The following is a 15,000-nucleotide window of genomic DNA, read 5'->3' as shown; positions in this document are numbered from 1 at the left end:
GTCTGCTCGATCAAACTTCAACAGGTGGGCAAAAACGCCAACGACAAACATCACTACGACTACTACGACTACTACGACTACTACTACTACTACTACAGATACTTACTGGCGATGATGATGACGATGGGGGTGATGACGGCGGCGACGGTGGTGGTGGTAGTGGTGGTGGTAGTGGTGGTGATGATAAACATAGCTATATGGCCAAACTTTTGGGAGTGGGAACGGACGATTATTTCGCCACATTCCCGCCCCTCAGTACTTGACCGGTACTTTATCTTATCGACCCAGGAAGGATGAAAGGCAAGGTTCACTTTGGTGGACTTGAACTCATAACGCAAAGATTTTACATCTAAATACTGCCATTGGTAATTCTCTTCGTCGCGCTATCAATTCCGACGACCCGTGGTTAATATTGTGGAAGTTATAGTAAGTAAGCCGGCATAACAGGATTATTAAGCTATGTTGATGTGTTTAGATATATATTTAACATGCAGCACTGAGGCAAACTCAAGACACCAAGATCTCTTTTGTACAGGTCATTTACAAGTTAGCTTAAGTCACAATGCAGATCAACAACCAGAAAGGTTACAGCAAGATTAACTGTACGGGCCAGGGGGAGGTTTTAAAGAAGAAAACATTCTGTAAATTATATTAAATGCAATGATAATAATCGGGTACACGGGTGCAAAGGGATGCAAAGATGTGAGGGACTCAAAAATTGAAAAACAAAAATAATTAAACGAAAAAAAAATATTGTAAAATAATAAACATAAATATAATATAATTGAACAATTTAGTAAATAAATGGAATGAAAGTATTTGGTACGCATGCGCGAGTGTGCGTGTGTGTGTGTGTTTGTGCTTGTGAGTGAGCGTGTGTATGTATGTATGTGTATGTAAATATATATATATATATGTGTGTGTGTGTGTGTGTGTTCTTTTTTACTCTTTTACTCGTTTCAGTCATTTGACTGCGGCCATCCTGGAGCACCGCCTTTAATCGAACAAATCGATCCCAGGAATAGTTCTTAGTAAGCTTAGTACTTATTCTATCGGTTTCTTATGCCGAACCGTTAAATTACGGGGATGCAAACACACCAACATCGGTTGTCAAGCGATGGAGGGGTGACAAACACATACACACAAACATATATTCATATATATATATATATATATATGTGTGTGTGTGTGTGTGTGTGTGTGTGTACATACATGTGGAGGCGCAATGGCCCAGTGGTTAGGGCAGCGGACTCGCGGTCGGGGGATCGCGGTCTCGATTCCCAGACCGGGCGTTGTGAGTGTTTATTGAGCGAAAGCACCTAAGCTCCACGAGGCTCCGCGGAGGGGGGCGGGGCGACCCCTGTTGTACTCTTTCGCCCCAACTTTTTCTTACTGTTTCTTGAGTAACGCTGCGATGGGCTGGCGTCTGGTCCAGCTGGGGGGAACACATACGCCATAGAAACCGGGAAACCGGGCCCATGAGTCTGGCTAGGCTTTGAAAGGGCGCATAATGTATATATATATATATATATATATATATATATATATACACACACATACACGACTGGCTTGCAAACAATTTCCGTCTACTTCAATCAAATACAAAATCTGAGATTTTCTTTATATTTAATCTTCTGTTTTTTTTTTTTTTATACCTAAACCACGTATTCTAGTAGCAGGTACAGTGTGGAAAATTTTGCCCATAATTACACATAAACATAGGCACACACACACACATGAATAACCGAGGAAAATTATTTTTTTCATTTTTCCGTTGTCGATAGATTAAGTAGTGTTTTTCTCCAAATATTGGAGACGAATAGTTAACTGCGGCCAGTGTGACAACATTCCAATGACTGATTCCAGTAAAAGAAAAGAAATGCAGTAAAATAAAAAGATGTATTTATCAGTGTGAGAGAGAGAGACAGTGTATGTATGTATGTATGTATGGATGGATGGATGGGTGGATAGGTGGCTGTTTGGGCGTGCATGTACCTTTTTCACAATGCTTGCCGTAGTAACCCTCAGGACAGGCACATTTTTCAGGAGATATACAGGTCCCATTATTTTCACATTTCGGAAAACACATAGCTGTATAATAAAAAAAAAATAGATAAGTAAAATATAAAAATAAATAAAATTTTAAATAAATAATTTTTCTGGAAAATATACATTTTAAATAAATAATTTTTCTGGAAAATATACATTTAATATAAATAATTATAATAAATCTCCTTCGTAGTCAGTGTCCGCCAGGGTATATCACATGTTTGAAAAGCTGTGTGAATTAGAAAATGATCCAACGAAACTATTGACAAACGTCGAGGTGTTATGTCTACGAAAGAGTGTATCCTTACACTACGGAATGAGAGATTATTCTACGAAATAGCATTTAAAAACCAATATCTATAATGGTAAAGACCCCCTTCGCTTATGAAGCACCATGGGATTGCACCTAGAAAGTTACTTTCCGAAACACAAGTCCAGGCAAGGTTGTTTATGGAAGACCAGTAGTCGCCCATGCATATCAGCCTCCCCTCTCCACGCCACCGATGTTGTCCAAAGGAAAAGCAAAGGGGTCGATACAGCTTGGCACCAGTGACGTCGCAATTCATTGCTACAGCTGAGTGAACTGGAGCAACGTGAAATAAATTGTCTTGCTCAAGAACACAACACGCAGCCCGGTCTGGAAATCGAATTCACTATCTCATGATTGTGAGCCCGGCGCTCACAAAGAATATTCACCTCAAAGAATACAGTAATTCCTCACCATATCGCGGTTCACACTATCGTGGTTTATTATTTAAGCTTACGTCGATTCCTCTGTGGTGGTGTTTTGCATTTATAATAAAATAAATATATACAAATTATAAAAATAATTGTAAAAAATATACATTACAGTACTGTTTCTACTTCGTAGATTTTCACCAATCGCGTGGGGTTTGGAACGCAACACCCGCGATAGTCGACACTTATTTCATCGACTCCGAAGGATGAAATGTAAAGTCGATCCAGGGGGATTGAAACTCAGAACGTAACGACGGACGAAATGCTGTTAAGCATTTTGCCCGGCCTGCTAACAATTCTGTCAGCTCATCCCCTCAGTTAAAACTAAACTATCAGCTACTATAAAACACCTTTACAAGGTAGAGCTTTCTGGAAACAGCTATCCTGTATGTAGACACTAAGTACTTCCTGTCTTTTCTGCCTCGATTTCTGAACTACTAATATTCTATGAAGAAGGAGAACAGAAAAGCGAATTCTATGAATTTATTCCAGACTAATTATTTATTTTCTATGTATTGGAAATGTATTGCACCATAAAATGTTTATGTCAATTTGTATCATACTGATGATTTCTGAAAAGAATAAAATAGTGCTATACATAATTATAACTGACTAGAAATTTTAGGAAGTTCGTAATAAGTCAGAAACAAAAGAATTTTATATATATATATATATGTGTGTGTGTGTGTGTGTGTGTGTGTGTGTGTGTGTGTGTGTGTGTGTGTGTGTGTGTGTGTGTGTGTATATTATGCACCTTTTTCCTTATTCATTAATTTCAAAGTTCAACTTCTATTTCCACCAAATATTGTTTCAAGGACAAATTTTGGTGTAAGGGGAAAATCGATTACATCGACCCTGGTGCTTGATTGGTGCTTATTTTATCGACCTCAAAAGACAAGGTCGACCTCTGAAACAGGGCTCAATCGGTTTTATTATAGTTCAAATACTCAACAATTAGAAAATAAGAATATTGAATTCCTAAAGAAACTATCATTTGGGAGCCTAGAAAATGAGATACTTTGGCATTCATGTCTCTCTCAAGAAAAATAGGAATTAAAATTAGTCTGAGTCGTATCTCACTTGGAGGCTGTTCCCATTACTTCTTCATGTCAAGCAACTCGTCACCAAAACAAAAACAAATCTGTGAACGGTCGTTGATAAGATTTTGATGAGAATCTTCTGAAAATCTATCAGAAGGAGAAGCAAAACAGGGATTGCTTTGTCTGCGTCAAAGACAAAAGTCTACTTTGAAAATCATCAAGCACACAGAAATACACATACACGCAAACACATACACATGTACACACATACACACGTTCACACATACAGATGTACATATGTGCTTGTGTACGTGTGTGTGTGTATATGAGTGTATACACATGTATGAGTGTTTTATATATATATATATATATATATATATATATATATATATATATATATATATACATATATATATATATATATATATATATACATATATATATATATATATATACATATATATATATATATATATATACATATATATATATATATATATATATATATATATATATATACATATATATATATATATATATATATATATATATATATATATATATATATATACATATACATATATATATATATATGTGTGTGTAGATATGTACGGATATGTATGTACATATATGTATATGTATATGTACATATATATATATATATATATATATATATATATATATACACATACAAATACAAATATATACAACCCACGCACGCACACATAGGAGAGACGTCTATGTATGTGTTTGTGTGTGTGTGCATATGTGTATGTGTGCGTGTGTGTGTTAGCATGTTTGTGTGTGTGTGTGTGTGTATGTGTGTGTGTGTGTGTGTTAGCATGTGTGCGTATGTGCGTGCGTCTGTGTAAGTGTGTATTTCTGAGGAAATGAACTCGCCCATAATAATATCAGACCGTCAAGCTAGGATTTAATCATTTAAGCGACATTAATAAAATAATAAAAAAAAAAGAAAACATGTTTAAAAACTTAATTTCTGAAACATCGAATCAACAAAAAACCAAAAAAACTTTGTAAAACAACACAAATAAAAAGGGTCAAGACAGATGAAAAACACCCTATAACGAATAATAAACAAAAGTATTATGGGATCACAGAAAACATACTTCCGACGTGTAAACTTGATCGCTATTTTTTTTTCCGATTGTGTGACTGTATGTACATATTTTGTATATGTATGTATATGAATGTACACACACAAAGTTTATATATTCTAGTAGTTTCTGTCATTGGACTAGGACCATGCTGGAGCAGCGCCTCGAAAAGTGTAGTCGAGCAAATCGACTACATTTAATTTATTCTATCGCTCCTTTCGTCGAACCGATTTGTTCGACTAAAGGCGGCGCTCCAGCATGGCCGCAGTCAAATGACTGAAACAAATAAAAGAATAAAAGAATAAATGCTTTATGTATGTATGTATGTATACTCGACGGGCTTCGACACAATTTCTGTGAATGAAATCCAGGCAAAAAAAAATTTGGGGGCCTAGGACTGAACTCGAAACCACTCAGTTACAAAGCAAGCTTCTTCACCACACAGTCATGCTTGTGCCTATTTATTTATTTATTTATTTTATGTAGTAATTTGAGAACATTTGCGTTGTTGCTTAGCGGTTTCTAACTCTAGTTTAGAAGTCGATGAGAGAGATAAAAGAGAACACAACCCGATGTAAGGGACTTGGTTCGTTAACCAACGCAATTTCGCTATTCCAAGTGATGTTTATACCTCACGCAAATATAACTCGGTGATATATATACATTCACACAAAACATACACACACACACACATAGCTCTCTATCTCTCTCTCTCTCTCTCTCTCTTCCGGAATATATACATACATATATATATATATATATATATATATATATATATATATATATATATATATATATATATTTATATATATATATATATTCTTTTACTCTTTTACTTGTTTCAGTCATTTGACTGCGGCCATGCTGGAGCACCGCCTTTTAGTCGAATCAAATCGACCCCAGGACTTATTCTTTGTAAGCCTAGTACTTATTCTATCGGTCTCTTTTTGCCGAACCGCTAAGTTACGGAGGCCTAAGCACACCAGCATCGGTTGTCAAGCGATGTTGGGGGGACAAACAGAGATACACAACATATACACACATACACATATATATATATACATATATACATATATACGACGGGCTTCTTTCAGTTTCCGTCTACCAAATCCACTCACAAGGCTTTGGTCGGCCCGAGGCTATAGTAGAAGACACTTACCCAAGGTGCCACGCAGTGGGACTGAACCCGGAACCATGTGGTTCGTAAGCAAGCTACTTACCACACAGCCACTCCTACGTCTATATATATATATATATATATATATATATATATATATATATATATATATATATATATATATATATATATATATATATATATATATATATATATATATATATATATATATATATATATATATATATATATATATATATATATATATATATATATATATATATATATATATATATATATATATATATATATATATATATATATATATATATATATATATATATATATATATATATATATATATATATACTGCTGTGTCTGGGGAGAGTCATTTTCTTATTGTGCCTTAAAATTTAACACACTCACCGTTAAAATTTCCATTTATTTCTTATTTTTATTTTCCTAAAATTTTCGTTGTGTCTTGCAAACTTTTCAATAGTCTTGACTCTTGAGAGTCTTGAGAGACTTGAGAGTCTTGAGACACAACAGAATATGCTTCAACATACGAAATCACATAAAAAATCTTGCAAAGCAAATCCAAAAACGAAATATATATATATATATATATATATATAAAAGACAGCGATTGAATAAGTACTAGGCTTACAAAGAGGAAGTCCTAGGGTCGATTTCTTCGACTAAAACCCTTTAAGGAGCGGTGCTCCAGCATGGCCGCAGTCAAATGACTGAAATAAGTAAAAGATTTAAAAGCAGCAGAAATATAACAAAAGCTGTTACTCAGAGTTCCACGTTCCCGTTCGTCGGACAGTTTTGTTAAAATAGAACAGGAATAACGACATAATTAAAACTAGTTAAAGGATACACCTTTGAAAATGGATTTGTTTCATTGATCCTTTCAATTAACGGTCTTAAGCATGCAAAGAACAAAATAAACAAATGAATGAATTCAATATAAATTCATCCTATTATAAAAATACGAAATATAATTATTTGCAAATGTATTTTGAATCCGCTCTTCGATTTAAGTTTTTCCTCGATTTAAGGTTTTCCTCCATGTCTACGTTTCGATTTCGAAGCCCTAATCAACCGTAACCCTAACCTTAACTCTAACCCAAACCTCAACCCTAATATACGATGTTCTCTCTCTAAGTTGGCAGCGTTAATAAGAAAATACAACAAAAATGAGAGCTTTACTATTTAAAACAGAGCGCCTGCTTTTAGCGTTTGGTTTATATTTAAAATAAATACTCTTAAAGAGTCGCTTTATTGTAAGAAAACCACTTGCTTTATGGCTATTTAATTTCGTCGTTTCTACGAAAAGTGATGATGTGTCAGCCTTAATTATTACTCTGTCTGTCAGAGGACGGAGCAGGTGTTAATATCTTAGAAAAGAAAAGAAAGAAAAAAGGTAAGAAAAACGTTGGTGAGATTTTAATCAGACGACCGTGATATGTTCTGACTTAGTGTTTCCGAGATAATTTTCCCATTTACTAATAAACTAATGAAGTCCGGATATGAAGAAAGAAAGAAATGGAGAAAGAGTGTGAGAGAGAATGATGATTTTATAGAATGAAATACAGGATTTAGCAATGTTTTTTTCCGTCCATATCATTATATCAGCGTCTTTCCTGTCATTGCTATTTGACGCTTCCAATTCACAGACGATCCTTACCATCTCAAACTCTATCTAATTTATCCTTCAAGTTTTCATTGTACATTTAGCATATCGTATCGTTCACATAAGCTTCCAGATGCTGCAGATCGTTTTTTTTTTTCTTTTTTAATCTTCCCCGCCCATCTTTGGTTTCCATAAAAGATAACACTTTCGCATAAGAATCATGTTGTCTGCTTTATGTGTATTTTGTTTTTAAATCTCTTTTTATTCTCCCTTTTATTCCCCCCTTTCTTTCCGTCTTCCTTTTCTTCTGTTGCTCTCACATGTTCAGCAGACATTTCATTTCCCATTCACAATGAATTCTATCCAGAGAGAGAGAGTTCTCTACAATACCCTACACACATCTCGCGCTCATGAAAACGACTAAGTTTTAGAGGAAATAAAATACACACACACATACAGCAGCATACATACAGAAACACTTATACACACGCAAACATCTTTCAAAGATCTGTCATAATGTTGTAATTGGTTTGAGGATTGCAAATGCTTAAGATGCCAAATACTACTTATATAATGACTGAATTTAGATCCTCGGCAATTATCCAAATGCACTAAAGCCCATTCGCTTTCATTAGACGGCTACGTTAAACCCTATTTTTTTCTACTCTAGGTACAAGGCCCGAAATTGGGGGGGGGGGGGGGGGGGGCAGTCGATTAGATCGACACCGAAGAGATGAAAAGTAAAGTCGACCACGGTGGAGTTTGAACTCAGAACATAAAGACAGATGATATACGGCTATGCATTTCGCCCGGCGTGCTGACGTCTCTGCCAGCTCACCGCCTTTACATTAAATCCTATTTACTACTTTAAGGATTTGCACTTCTAACGGAACATCTTGCATCCTCAAATGCATTGTCAATGTTTTCCATCTTTCTTTTCTTCCTTTCTTTTTGTTTTTAATTCTTCATTATATATTATTTATTTTCTTTTTACCAAGACTCAAATAAATATATATATATATATATATATATATATATATATATATAAGGGCATTACTATACAATAGTCTGTTTTTAAGGGGTTGGCTTTGAGAATTGCATTTCCTCGCGTTCGGTAAAAATGTGCTTTTTATGGTAGTCTGACCTTAGAGTCCCTCATAGCGTGAGGTATTATTGTATAGTAATGCCCTTATATAAATATAAATATATATTTCGGGAATAAATGATGGATTTTTTCCCTTATGAGGTTTTTTCACGCTAGCTACTTGATGAATTCTTGTAAAAGAATTCGTCCTATTATTGAATTTATATATATATATATATATATATATATATATATATATATATATATATATATATATATATATAGGTATGTATACATAGTATAATATATATACATACATAGTATAATATATATATAGTATAATATATATATAGTATAATTTATATATATATATATATATATATATATATATATATATACAGTATAATATATATATATAAAATACTATATATATAGTATAATATACATATATGTATATATATATATATATATATATATATATATATATAAGTATATATATAAATATAGCATAATATATATTATACTATATATATATATATATGGAATACTATATATATATATATATATATATATATATATATATATACATATATATATTACAATATATATATTTTATACTTTCCAAATAACTTAATCAGTCTTTTATTCTTTTATTCTTTTTACTTGTTCAGCCATTTGACTGCGGCCATGCTGGAGCACCACCTTAAATGTCTTTTTTTAGTTGAACAAATCGGCCCCATGACTTACTCTTTGTTTGTCTAATACTTGTTCTATCGGTCTCTTTTGCAGAATCGCTAAGTTACAGGGACGCAAACACACCAGTTGTCAAGTGATGGTTGGGAGGGGGAACACAAAGACAACCCACACACACATATATATACATATATATATATATATATATATATATATATATATATATATATATATATATATATATATATACGACGGGCTTCATTCAGTTTCCCTCTACCAAATCCACTCACAAGGCTTTGGTCGGCCCGAGGCTATAGCAGAAGACACTTGCCCAAAATGTCACACAGTGGGACTGAACTCGGAACGATGTGGTTGGTAAGAAAGCTTTTTACAACACAGCTATGCCTCACTAGTCACAATATATATCCTTAATATTTCGCCTTCATTTTTTTTTTTTGTTTTGTTTTTTTTTTTACTTCTAGTTATTGGGCTAAAGGCATACGGAGATCAGTGCCTTAAAGAGTTTTAGTCGAAGAAATGGACGTACATACATACAGACAGACATGCGCATATATATTTAAATGATAGACTTCTGTAAAGTTTTACAGATATTTTTCAGTTCAAGTGGTGGATTAGATTTGTAGTCTTCGAATTAGCTTTCTCCTTTCTGGTTTTGAGAAGCCTAATTTCTCAAGATTGGTATTTAGACAGTGTGTTACACACCCCAGGGTCCCAATAATTACAGGTATAAACCCGAACTTGTAATCTGGATAGAGTAACATATGTATGTATGTATCTGTAATCTGGATAGAGTACATATGTATGCATGATATTACTGAGTTTATTGCAAGATTTCTGGCCTTTAGAGAAAGATGCGGTTTCTAACCTAGATCCAAGGCTACTTCACTGGAATTTCAGCATTAACAACAGAGTATTTTTGTTTGTATGTATGTATGTATTACGTATGTATGTATACCTGTGTGTGTGTGTGTGTGTGTGTGTGTGTGTGTGTGTGTGTGTGTGTGTGTGTGTGTGTGTGTGTGTACACGACTAATAGGTTTCTGAATAGTTTTGTCTACCAAATTTATATTCTCAAAGCGTTGGTCCACCCGAGAAATAGTAGATTTGTTAGACTAAAGGTTTCAAAGCAACGCCCCAACATGACTGCAGTCTGATGATTGGAACGATTAATAGTAATGAGTATAAAGGATATGTATTATTACTTATGGTGGAGGCGCATGGCCTAGTGGTTAAGGTGTCAGCACCATGATCGTAAGATTGTGGTTTCGATTCCTGGACCGCGCGATGCGTTGTGTTCTTGAGCAAAACACTTCATTTTCACGTTGCTCCAGTCCACTCAGCTGGCAAAAATGAGAAACGCTGCGATGGACTGGCGTCCCGTCCAGCTGGGGAACACATACGTCATTGAAACCGGGAAACCGGGCCCATGAGCCTGGGTAAGCTTTAAAAGGGCGCATTTATTTATATTTATTATTACTTATATAGGATGTACGAAAAACGATGAATCATTTTCAAGGGGTACGGAGCAATGAAAAGGTTAGGGACCAGTGGTCCAGAGGCTCCTTCATTGATTCGTGTAGCCGTAAATGGGTATATTGTGATGATGGTGTTGATAGAAACGGTGGTGATTGTGATGGTTGGTGGGGAGGAGGTTCGTTTCGTTTGCTAAAGAAGAAAAAGAATGGGGGTAAGAAACAGTAAAAGAAGCTAAGCCGAAAAGTAATTCAGCTAAAGAATGGTAACTGCGTTTCGTGGGGTGGAGGGTGTGGAAATGGAAGGGGAAAGGCGAAGGGGAGACAGTATAAAAGAGTTGCCGAGCTTTGATTTAGAAAACCCGAAGCAGTGGAGTTGGACGCTTGAGTTCACTTACTAACAAATTACAACAGAAACAGTTGGCAGGGGTTGGCAATGAAGAATAAACATGACAGGCGGTCAGGGATTATCTGCAGTAGTAGTAGTAGTAGTAGTAGAAGTAGTAGGGAAGGATGAGAAATTGTTTCTAGAATAGACGCTAGGCCAGTAATGTGAGAAAAGTTAGTTGTATTGACCCCAGTATGTGACTGGTACTTGATTTTATTTTCCCCTGAGAAATGAAGGAAAAAATAACCAACAAAAGGTTGTAATTTTAAATACATAGGTATATGTCTAACGCTCTGAGGCAGTGCTTTCTAAAGTGTTTTCTTAGAAGTAGTGGAAAATTTTATTCTGGTTTTGTGGACAAAGAAAGGGCGATAGAAGCCTTTTCCTGTTAAAATATGAACATTAAAAAAATTTGAAGAAGCTGAAAGATGCTGAAATGCATGCGATCTGCGATTCCAATAACGTCGTTCACAGCTCCACTTGGCTCCACTTGGCTCCACTTGGCAACAAAAATGTAGGGCTTTCATCTGGGACTATCTCAGCAGCAAAAGGTCTTATTACGTCCGAATACATACGAACGCGTTAAATATGACTTTACAGGAATATTTTCATTCATCGCTGCTTCGCACGACATTATTTATTTAATATATAATATTAGGCTAAACTGCCTATTTTCCACAGTCAATAATAATGACAATAGTAATACCAACAAGAATAAAAGATGTCGAATATGTGGGTAAACAAAACTAAATATATACCATCTGTGCTAGTAAATTGCAAACATGAAACTAAAGCATAATGCGCTTACTTGCATTGTTGTAGTCTTCGAATAAGTCACTCCGCTGTTATATACGAAATATGCATAGGAGTGGCTGTGTGGTAAGTAGCTTGCTTACCAACCACATGGTTTTGGGTTCAGACCCACTGCGTGACACCTTGGGCAAGTGTCTTCTACTATAGCTTCGGGCCGACCAAAGCCTTGTGAGTGGATTTGGTAGACGGAAACTGAGAGAAGCCCGTCGTATATATGTGTATATATATATATATGTGTGTGTGTATGTGTGTATGTGTGTTTGTGTTTGTCCCCCCGCCATCGCTTGACAACCGATGCTGGTGTGTTTACGTCCCCGTAACTTAGTGGTTCGGCAAAAAGAGACCGATAGAATAAATACTAGGCTTACAAAGAATAAGTCCTGGGGTCGATCTGCTCGACTAAAGGCGGTGCTCCAGCATGGCCGCAGTCAAATGACTGAAACAAGTAAAAGAGTAAAAGAGTAAAAGAGTAAATATATATATATGCTTTCGGGGAAAGCCTTCTTATTTCTGTCGAGGTCTTATATGCCCCATTATTAGACTATTTTCCTTAGTCATTGCACGGTGATCGCCATAAGCTTTAAGCTTATATAAAAATACAATATATATATATATATGTATCTTCAAATTTTCAAACTGTGGTTTTGAAATGTTTTGTTGTTTTTTTTTCCACTTTATATCATAGTCATCGATATCGGATCAATAAACAGAGATACAGATATAACAGTTGTCTGATGATGGTGCTGGCAGCGCCGGTTTCTTTAAATTCTTATCGTTCATATCGGCAGTTTTAGATTAGTTTTAGATATAGTCGAAAAGACAATTAACGTCAGAGGAATTATTAAACGATCTTTATATAGGGCAGCCATTTTATAATGCATAGAAAGACGCCGAGTGTCATAACTGCTAGGTATGTTTGTATGTATGTATATCCTGCAAGGCGTCCAAGGCGCCAAAGGTACTAGATAGGCACGGTAGGATTTTAAGTTCTGTCACCAACGACCCAAAGGCAAAGCACTCAATGAAAAATTCCGTGATGGAATGAAAGCACGTGTCCGCATGGTTGGTAACTTTCTGAAAACCTGCTGCAAGAGGCGCTCATCGTGGCCACGTTTATGCAAAAAAGCTTAGGTCCCTAGCAGGACTGAAAAGCCACATGCATGGTATTTTGAGAGTACAATCAAGCGATGACATTGCTCGAAATTGTGTTTCAACCATTGTGTATGTATGTATGTATGTATGTATGTGTGTATGTGTGTCATCTCTTTCTCTTTTAAATTTAGAGTAAATTTCGACCGGCCACTAATGTGGTAGCAAGGCTGTGACGGAGAGTATCTTTACTTAACCGTCATACTTTGAATTTTAAAATCTTGTGGATTTTCATAGTCACAAATGTATGTATGTATGTATGTATGTATGTATGTATGTATGTATGTATGCAGTCAGCAAATGAAATCCAGAGATTCTCGGTGTAGAAAACACTTTGTAGCGCTAAAATGATTCGGACTTAGACCTCGATGTCTTTACAAGGGACAAATTCCGTGAGGGTAAAGCGTAGCTATAAGAGGAATTCAGATGAGCAGATATGGAAGCAATTATGCAGATAGCGCACGCGCGCGCGTGTGTGTATATATGTATACATACATACATACATACATACATACATACATACATACGGAAAGAAAGTAAAGACTGAAGATTCTCAGAGGATGAATATTTAAGTATAAAAGGCGGGGAGCTGGCAGAAACGTTAGCACGCCGGGCGAAATGCTTAGCGGTATTTCGTCTGTCTTTACGTTCTGAGTTCAAATTCCGCCGAGGTCGACTTTACCTTTCATCCTTTCGGGGTCGATAAATTAAGTACCATTTACACACTGAGGTCGATGTAATCGACTTAATCTCTTTGTCTATCCTTGTTTGTCCCCTCTGTGTTTAGCCCCTTGTGGGCAATAAAGAAATAAGAAATGTTAGCACGCTGGGCGAAATGCTTAGCGGTAATTCGTCCGTCTTTACTTTCTGGGTTCAAATTTCGCCGAGGTCGACTTTGCCTTTCATCCTTTCGGGGTCGATAAATTAAGTACTAGTTACGTACTGGGGTCAGTATAATCGACTGACCCCCTCCCCAAAAATTTCGGGCCTTGTGCCTAGAGTAGAGAGGAATGTTTAAGTATAAATATAGGAGTGGCTGTGTGGAAAGTAGCTTGCTTACCAACCACATGGTTCCGGGTTCAGTCCCACTGCGTGGCACCTTGGGCAAGTGTCTTCTACTATAGCCTCGGGTCGACCAAAGCCTTGTGAGTGGATTTGGTAGACGGAAACTGAAAGAAGCCCGTCGTATATATGTATATATATATGTGTGTGTTTGTGTGTCTGTGTTTGTCCTCCTAGCATTGCTTGACAACCGATGCTGGTGTGTTTATGTCCCGTCACTTAGCGGTTCGGCAAAAAGATACCGATAGAATAAGTACTAGGCTTACAAAGAATAAGTCCCGGGGTCGATTTGCTCGACTAAAGGCGGTGCTCCAGCATGGCCGCAGTCAAATGACTGAAACAAGTAAAAGAGTAAAAGAGTAAAAGAGATATGTGCACACGCGCAGCCAGAAAAGGTTTTCTATATAATTTAACAGTGGTTTCGTCGTTATAAACAGAAACGTCATTCACCGTCTCTATAATTGAAAAATAAAAAATGTTATCGTAACGCATAGATATTTATAGAGAAACATCAATATAACTTATATAGATAAATATTTAGTTTTGCTGTGAAATTAAAGCTCGACTAATAATCGGTGTATCTTTATGTCGCCACTCACATTCTTGTTTATATTTGTATA

The 15,000-nt window shown here is 35.8% G+C and overlaps 1 protein-coding gene across 2 annotated transcripts in view; it reads right to left on the bottom strand.

Annotated features, from left to right (window-relative positions):
• LOC106871144 (protein shifted-like) overlaps nt 1–15,000 on the bottom strand; it is a 328,503-nt gene that overhangs the window by 58,630 nt on the left and 254,873 nt on the right. For both annotated transcript variants that reach the window (XM_089338385.1, XM_089338386.1), the window contains exon 5: nt 1,996–2,091. In XM_089338385.1, coding sequence (XP_089194511.1) covers nt 1,996–2,091 — 96 coding nt within the window. The remainder of the gene's footprint in view (nt 1–1,995; nt 2,092–15,000) is intronic.

The sequence above is a fragment of the Octopus bimaculoides genome, chromosome 20 (assembly GCF_046866305.1).
Source record: "Octopus bimaculoides isolate indiv1 chromosome 20, ASM4686630v1, whole genome shotgun sequence".
NCBI classification, from domain to species: Eukaryota; Metazoa; Mollusca; class Cephalopoda; order Octopoda; family Octopodidae; genus Octopus; species Octopus bimaculoides.
Note: the sequence above shows the minus strand (reverse complement) of the source record. Positions and strands in the feature narration are given on the sequence as shown.